At 44.4% G+C, this 8,723-nt stretch overlaps 1 protein-coding gene across 1 annotated transcript; it reads left to right on the forward strand.

The window, feature by feature from the left end:
• Positions 1-342: 342 nt before the first annotated feature.
• On the forward strand, positions 343-4,174 carry SFRP2 (secreted frizzled related protein 2). The gene is made up of 3 exons (XM_014890342.2): positions 343-1,023; positions 1,654-1,734; positions 3,115-4,174. The coding sequence occupies exons 1-3, from the start codon at positions 531-533 to the stop codon at positions 3,417-3,419; spliced, it is 879 nt and encodes a 292-aa protein (XP_014745828.1). The 5' UTR covers positions 343-530; the 3' UTR covers positions 3,420-4,174.
• Positions 4,175-8,723: the final 4,549 nt, after the last annotated feature.

An 8,723-nucleotide genomic window follows, 5' to 3' on the forward strand; every position in this document is an offset into this window, starting at 1 on the left:
ACCGGCCCGGCCACATCGCCCGTTCGCAGGCAGAGAAAACTTCAAACGTGAGCAGGGGTTGCCGGGGGGAGCGGGGGCAGCTCGGCAGCAGCTGAGCCAGAGTTCACCTCCAGCTCCCCGCGGCGGCTCCGCACCCCCTGTCCAGCACAGGAGCTCCTCGGGGTTCTTTGTTCGCCGGGATCTTTCCCTCCTTCTCCGGGCTCGCACGGTAATGTTCCTTGCAAGGATTTCCTGCCAAAAGACAATCCCTCTGAGCAAAAGCAGACCGAGAAAGTAGTGACCAATCCTTTCTGGATGGCTGTCACCAGGCTCCTCCCAGTCCCCGCTCCCCCTGCTATTTGCATACAAAAAAATCCAGAAAACTCCCGTTTGCCCCAGAATCTCGCTCAGACTCTCCGTCCCCTCCTGGCAGCAGGAGCCCGGGCTAGGGGACACTGCCTGCGGCTGAGGTAGCGTCGCTTCGTCCGCCCCGTCACCCCAGATCCCCGAGACTTTCACCAGCCCGCCTTCCACATCCTCCGCGCCCCAAAATGCAGAGCCGCCTCTGCGCCCTGCTCCTGCTGGCGTCCCAGTACATGGGCTCGGCCGCTGGGCTCTTCCCCTTCGGCGAGCCCGACTTCTCTTACAAGCGCTCCAACTGCAAGCCCATCCCCGCCCCGATGCTGCTGTGCCGGGGCATCGAGTACCAGAGCATGCGGCTGCCCAATCTGCTGGGGCATGAGACAGTGCAAGAGGTGCTGGAGCAAGCGTCCACCTGGATCCCGCTGGTGCAGAAGCAGTGCCACCCCGACACCAGGAAGTTCCTCTGTTCCCTCTTTGCCCCCGTCTGCATCGACGACCTGGACGAGATCATCCAGCCCTGCCACTCGCTCTGCGAGGAGGTGAAGGAGAGCTGCGCCCCGGTGATGTCCGCTTTCGGCTTCCCCTGGCCCGACATGCTGGACTGCAGCCGCTTCCCCAAGGACAACGACCTCTGCATCCCGCTGGCCAGCAGCGACCACATCCTCCCCGTCACCAGGGAAGGTAAGAGAGAGCGGCCGGGTCACCCCCGGACCGGCAGCATCTGCCCCCGATGAGGCACCGCGACAACGGGGTCCATCCGCGGCTTTTCACGGGGCAGCGAAGGCGTCTGCCTTGAGTTACACTCCTCGGTGCTCCTGGAAGGGGGGAGATGGCTGCAGACCAGGCTCAGGGAGGCTTTTCCAAGGGGGCCGGGGAAACCGCACGTACCGTCGAGGAGCTGTCACCGTCCTGCACCCATCTCCCTCCGCAAAGAAAAATCTAGGATTCGGCACTGGAGCCGCTCGGCATCCAGAGGGTTTGATCGCCTTGTACAAGAATCGTCGCTGTAGCGCGGAGCTGGGGTGCTCTGTGTCGTGTTTCAACCTCCCTCCCCATCCCTCTTGTACTTTTTTACCCGTTAAAACAAAAACTTTTGGTTGAATCGTGACCTTATAAGCTCACCGTGCCCCCTGTAGCGGGTCTGCAGCAGGATAAGGCGCCACAAAGTGCTCGGGCAGCTCCGGGGCTGGGGGGAGAAGGAGCAGGCTCTGGGGTGAAGGGGTGGAAAACTGGCATTTCCCAAAGGGTTCCCATTCCACCAGTTGTTCCTTTCTCCCCGAGTCTGATGGGAGCTGCTCCTTGCATTTCCAGCACCCAAGGTCTGTGATGCCTGCAAAAACAAAAACGAAGATGATAATGACATCGTGGAAAACCTCTGCAAAAACGACTTTGGTAAGTGGAAGCAGAGCTCCTCTTGCTTGAAATTTGAGAGTCGAGGATCAGGTACAGCTCCCAGTAGAGTCAGTAAGAGATGTGCCTGAATAAAAACAGGACTTTGACCATTGGGTTATGAAACACAAAATTCCACCTTGGAGTAAAAAGTAGCCCTTTTTATCATTCTTTTCTGTTTACTGGTTTGAAGTAGTGCTCTTTTATGTTTCTTGCTGGCAAACCCAACTGAAAGAAAAATGAAGAAAAAAAAATCTTTCATGCTGACTATTGCCTGGGGAGAAGTAGAGCAAAGCTTCATTTAGATGTTTGAGACAGAGCCGCATGACCAATCTCAGTGTATCGTAAGAAAGACTCTCTCCACAGATTAATGAAGCTCTATATATCATTTGACAGAGAAGGTAATGCACAGACAATTGGGGATATAAATTTAATGGGAAGATCTGGGGTTAGAAGAGGACAAGAAAGCCCCTTCAACACAGACGACTGAAGGACACGTTATCCACACATTAGCATTTCAAGAGCAAAAGGGAATAAGGAGGAGAATACTTTTACAATAGGTCAGTGTTTAATACCTGGAAACAGATTTGTAGTGTATGTAAGTACAACAATTCAAAAGTCTTTCTTTAAAAAAAGAAAACAAAACCCCACCCAAAACCTGAAACCATGATTGTGGTACATAATTGCTAAAACAATCAATAGTTTTGGCCTGGCAAATTGCACTCAGATAAATCCTCCCAAAGCTAAATATGGCCCACAGCTTCTTACAGACCCCTGTATCCCCCTCCTAGCTATTTTACCAAATCGAATGCAGCTGTTGGACCAATTTGCCCTCCATGGGATCTATTCTTTCAAAAAAACAATGCATGTGAAATATCATTTCCTTACAGGTTTGCCTAAAATCCTCTCCAGCCTAATAAATTAAGTGTAGAAGTTTTGAGCTGCAACAGAGATCAGGTTTCAAATTAGGTCTAGGTACTTGCCTCCCCACCTCCCCTTCAAACACTACTTTCAGGAAGGCTGTCCTCTCCAAGCAAAAAAAAATGATGCTCTGCTTAATGTAGCAAACGTGCCCTCTCTCTGTTGCAAACAGGAGAAAAGCTGGAAAAATATTAATTTAGAGAGGAAGGGAAAAGAGGGGGAGGGGAAGGAGGAGAAAAAAATCCAAAAACCCTCAACCCTAAGGTTGATTCAAACTGAAATGACTTGCATGCCCTTTGTGGCTTTAGAAATGGAGCCACCTGCTGCCTCTTCTGTCAGCCCTGACAGTTTAATTAGCAATAGAGCACCTCCCTCCCCAGGTCCTCTTTATGTGCACTAATGGGAAAGAAACCTCTCAATCTCTCTCCCTGTCCCCACTTCCCCCTCCCCTCACTCTATTAGCCTTGAAGATAAAAGTGAAGGAGATTGCCTACATCAATGGGGATACCAAGATCACCCCTGAAACAAAGAGCAAAACCATCTACAAGCTGAATGGGCTAACAGAAAGAGATCTGAGGAAGATAGTGCTCTGGCTCAAAGGTGGCCTCCAGTGTACCTGCGACGAGATGAACGACATCAACGTCCCCTACTTGGTGATGGGACAGAAGCAAGCTGGGGAACTCGTGATCACTTCGCTGAAGCGGTGGCAGAAAGGGCAGCGGGCTTTCAAGCGGTTCTCCCGCAGTATCCGCAAACTCCAGTGTTAGTGGCTTCGTCTCTGGCTGTACTTCAGCAGCCGCCCCTGAGGCTCTCTGGGCTTCCTGTGTCTTCTTACTTTGGCCCCTGTGAGCCTCGAGTTGCCGTGGGCACAAGACACAGCAACCACTGTCCAAGAGGGGAAGGACCCCTCCAATTTTGTACATAGATCAAAATGTAATAAAAAAAATTAAAGACTATTTTTGGGAAGTATTAAAGTATCTCACTTAAAACTTCGGGTTTTTTATGATTGCAAATGTGACTTTGGTCTGAGGTCTTTCCCTCTTCGTTTCGGTAATGCTGGTTCATTTATATTGCTGCTTCTCTATATGCATGCATGCTTGTTGTGCCACAGCAGGAGTCACAGAGAAACCCAAGCATGTGGCTGGCCTGTCACTGCAAGCATGGCACTTCCGCTGAGGTGACACGGCTTTCCATCTGTCTTAACACCATAAAGGTCATGTTACAACCCTTGCATGTGATACATAGGCACCAGTAAAAGTATATTAATTATTCTCACATTTTTGTTTTCCACAAGTCTCAGCCCTTCTCTCTCAGAAAAAAGAAAAGAACAAGTTTTGGAGCTGGGTGATCTGAATGCAACTTTCTTTTTTTTTAATTATTTTGCAAATTAAACCATCTGTAGCCTAACTGTAATATACCTAGTGGTTAATCTGAAAGAGTTGTAAAATATTGCTTTAATTAACCTTGTAAATACTCCAGATAAATGTTATATTCTTGTATATAAACTTTACATCATAGTTTACTCATTGTCTCTGTCTGTATTCACTTTAATCCATTTTGGGAGAACTGGGAGAAAGCTGTCCAACTGGACTTTGTCATGGCAAAGCAGAATTTGCCATTCTGCCTTAAGTGGCCAGTGGAAAAGCACAAGGAAGCCTCTAGTGCTGCAATCAGAAAATCTGTAGCGGACCTCATTTCCCCAAAGATGAGTCCACAAGACACAGGACTGAGGTTCAGTCAGCTCATTTTAACATGTGTTTGTTGAGCTCTTGGAGATGAGGCTTCTTTTCTGTGGCTCCTTTGTTCAGCTGCCTGCATTTTTTCATCTTTTCAGAGGACTTTCCTGACACGGAATTGCAATGAGACTACTCTTAAAAATTAAATCCATCTTTCCATTTCTTGGAAAAGACATATTAAGGAGAAAAATGTCATTTGCAACTTGCAATTCAGAATAATGATAGAGCAAGGCATATTTTTTTTGTAAGTACACTCACTATTCTTATTGAGAAAGAAAATAAAATCTATCTAATAGTGTAACTAAATGAATGTTTTTGGCAATTTTCTTACAAATGTTTTCTGATGAAGCGCTTTACCTGAATTTTATTGCACTTATCCTGAAAAGTAGTCTTGCTTCCCAGTGCTGTTACCCATAGAAAATTCTTCTTAGCTTCACTGACAGGATAAGCAGTCCCATATTCCTAAGAACAACATTTTATGTTAACTCTTCACTGACAGATTACAAATCCAACACTAGATTTTTCTGTAAAGTAAAAAAACGACAGTGTTTTCATAAATTTAGTGTTATTTTTCATCATCAGGATCAAAAGATGAAAATTAAAGATCCAGCATGTACATTGTTTTAGAAAAATTAGTTATTCGCCCTCTCTCACAGTCTTAATGCATCCACTACACCTGGTACAAACAGTAGTAGGATGCTGACCATGCAAGAAAAGAGCAATCCTCACAAATATCCTCAAAAGTACAAGAATTAAAAAAAAAATAAATAAATAAAGGGGAAAAAAGTAACCAATCATCAAACAAAATCCCCATTTCAAACAGGCTCTTAATTATTTCGTGAAATGATATCTGTATTTTAAAGGCCAATACCTTGCTGAAATGTCATTAAAACCTTTCTTCTGAATGAACCTGACTTACCAGTAAACAGATTTGACTCTTTTCATGTTATGGTGTAATTATTTTAACACTTGCATTCCGTCCATCATCTCACAGAGTCATTTGCATTCAGGTGTTTTATCATTCTACCCATTCTGCTCAGCATATGGAATGCCTGTACCTGATGTAAAGCCTTGGGTTTAGAGGGGAACAAGCTCACAGATACAGAGCAGCTGTCTGAAGATGAATCTGCAGAAAACAAGTGTGTGTGCCCCTTGGAGGAAAGTATTTTGAAGAGGCAGTTGTTGCAATGCAGTCACTGGGAACTGAAAATGAACAACCAGGACTGTTGCACACGGCCTTCGTTACAGATGCTAGGTTGTCCTACAACAGCCATAAAATTATCTTAATTAGGTTGTCCTAGAAGGAAGCAGTACTGATGCTAATGAGGACAGACAGGTCACAAGTTATTCACTCTGCGGTCATGTTAAGGCCAAGAGCATATAAAAGATTTTTGCCAAATTACTTAAATCTATGAAGACATACCACCTATGATCAACAGTGCCCTGTCTTAAAGAAAAACCCCACACCACATTCCCTTTCCTCTATCACAACATAAACACAGTTACACCAGAAAAATCCTGTTCAGATCAGGAAAAATTCAGGAGAAGAACAAACTAAACTGGCAAATATTCAATTTTGCTAGTATAATTGGTCTCCTGGATTAAGAGCACCCTGCTGTATAGATGCCCTAGTGATAAAGCTTTCTGCATGTGTCCCTTGGCTGAATCACTGGGACTATCCACTCTCGAGGTGAATTGACAGGGTAGGATTGCATTTCAGATAAACAGGTTTTAGGCAAACATGAAGAATAATGGGATTCACCTTTCCCCAAAGTTCCATTACCTTGTTCTAGCAGTATTGTATTCAAAGATGGGTCATACCCACCTCAACAAGAAGTGTCAATGTTTCTAGTGGTGTAAAAGCCAGACATTGCAAACCATTCAATTGAAAATTAGGATTTTAATGCCACAGCCTGATGAAACTTCACCTCGCAGATACTGACAAAGAAGTAAACACATACATTTTTACTCTTACTTACTCAAAAATAACTGAAAATCTTGGACGGTGCCAGGAAAGAAGTGAGCAAAACATATTCCAAAAATTATCAGAGCCCGTTACTTCTCATGATTGTGTCACATATACTTCAGAGTAACTTTATTACCTGGTATGGTTCACTCCTAACAAAGTTTTTTTTGCAATTGATGAAAAAAGGCAACCCGTTGCTGCATTTTTTCTGAATTTTTTGTCTTTTTCTAAATAAAACAATGTTTTTATGCAGTCAATTATGTAACTTCCATTGTATTTGCTTTTATAAAAAACTATAAAAGCAGCTGACTACAATGGATTAATTTAAGAACAATAATAATGACATTTGACATTTATACAGAAGTTTCCATTTAGCTTCTCAGACTGCTCTCACAAAAATAGGCATTAATATCCTTCTATTGCAGATCAGGAAAATGAGGCACAGTGAAGTGAAATAACTCATTCAAAACCACCCAGCAAGTCTTTTACAATCAAGAAAAACCGAGTATTTTTTTTTCTCCAAGTTTTATGCTCTAATCACTGGCCACAGCAATCAGAACGATGTATAATCAAGGCAGCATTTAGATTATAATTTGAAAGCATAACAGCAACCAAGGCTCCCTCCAACTTCTTCCCCTCAAGTGTGTAAAAAAAAATTTCTGTCCAAGTTCAAATTTAAAACCCATCCGTAATATTCCTTACCATCTTTTCCTTTCTTTCTTCTTGATTGTTCTCTTTATCCTTTAACTATTTCTTAATCCTTTGTTTTCTCCCTCACTTCTCATTCACTTCAGACACCCACAGGGAAGCCACCCAGCCCCTCTCTCACCCCTCTCATATAGGCATTTTTGCCCTCAGAATGGTTTATTAAAGAAATCATACAATATAACTATACATAAGCCACAAAAATCCTAATGACTGTCTGAAGACTTAAAAGGACCCATGCAGAAAATCCAACAAGAGACATGTAAATTTAATTAATGATTTTTCTCTGACTACAGGAGGGCAGTTAGATGCCATAAGGAGCATCATAGGCACATGCTGGTTGGCTCAGGCCACTATACCTATTCTGCAGCAGGAGAATATAAAAATATTTAAGGAATATGTGAGCAAGAATGAAGAATAAACAGGTAGAACACACCTTCTCTTGCTGACCAGGTCTCCTGCATATCTCCCTGTTGTTATAACCCTTTGTTCTCCAGTCTTGGGCCATGAAGCACCTCTCTCAACCCTCCTCCAGATGTCTCACTACCTCTCTTCAGACATCAAGGGTATCAACCAAGAGCAGAGCCACAAAGCCTCGGGAAAGAACCACCATGTTGTCCCCTGGGTGCCTGCTGGGACATGAACAACCTCCCTGCAGCCAGCAGAGCAGTTTGGCTTTGGCTGCTTTGGCAGCCCACTGCCATCCTCACCGAACCTGCCAGCTTTGACAGCCTTTATGATGTGGCCATAGCTGGCAGTGCCAGAAGAAGGGCAATGGATTGATTGCTACCAGACCAGTAGGAAGCCTTCCTTAGGGCAGCCAGGCTTTTGTTATTGGAGCCAGAAGTTCTTCTTTTTAGGCTTCAGAGACCTGCCTATATGATTTATCTGGAAGTTGCTTTCTTATCAGCAGATATAGTTTCAGTACAGCCTGACTGTCTGGTGAAACAACCACAGGAATGGATCTTGTTTTCGTCTGTATGAAGAGGAGAGTGCAAGATATTCACATCACAGGAATCCAAGACTCCAAGCTCTCTTATAAATATAAATTAGCCCACACTATATCCCTCTGGAGTGAGTTTAATAGAGTAACATTTTCCAAATGCATCAACTGCTTTCAGGGTGAGCCATGGGCTCCTAAATCACCTAGATGCCTTGGAAAATATTAGCCACTATCCCCCACTGGAGTTAAAACCAGTTGGCCAGGCTCAGCCAGCATGCTTGTCACCCAGCCAGGGGGAACACCTCAGCAATCAGCCAGCCAGCCCATTGCTCTCACAACTGATCAAAATAACCAAACAATACAGAAAGCTGCACTGTGGAAGAGCTGATGGAGCAAACTTCAAAAGCAATCACCACACACATAGAGCAGCTGTCCAGGCAGAAGGACCAGCACAAGTCAGAGGTATGCTCAGTGTCTTACAGGACAGACACAACAAAGATACCTTCTAAGACTCACAATAAGGCAATACTATTAATGCGGCTCTTTCAAAACCTAGATGCTACAGATCATCCTTTTGGAGTCATTTTCAGACCACAAAAGTGATGCTAGAATTGTGGAGAACTTTCTGTTTGGACAAAACAGATTGCCTTTGTAGGCATGGCCAAAACCAGCAACAACTGGCAGATTTAGGACTGATCTAAGAAGGTAGCAGAAATTCTAA

This window comes from Sturnus vulgaris, chromosome 4, assembly GCF_052056855.1.
Source record: "Sturnus vulgaris isolate bStuVul1 chromosome 4, bStuVul1.hap1, whole genome shotgun sequence".
Classification (NCBI taxonomy): domain Eukaryota; kingdom Metazoa; phylum Chordata; class Aves; order Passeriformes; family Sturnidae; genus Sturnus; species Sturnus vulgaris.

Excerpts from the sequence above, each read along its gene's own strand:
- SFRP2 (XM_014890342.2), top strand. The coding sequence starts at position 531 with ATGCAGAGCCGCCTCTGCGCCCTGCTCCTGCTGGCGTCCCAGTACATG. Across the intron at positions 1,024-1,653 it reads CCTCCCCGTCACCAGGGAAG|CACCCAAGGTCTGTGATGCC; the intron begins GTAAGAGAGAGC and ends TTGCATTTCCAG. Across the intron at positions 1,735-3,114 it reads CCTCTGCAAAAACGACTTTG|CCTTGAAGATAAAAGTGAAG; the intron begins GTAAGTGGAAGC and ends TCACTCTATTAG.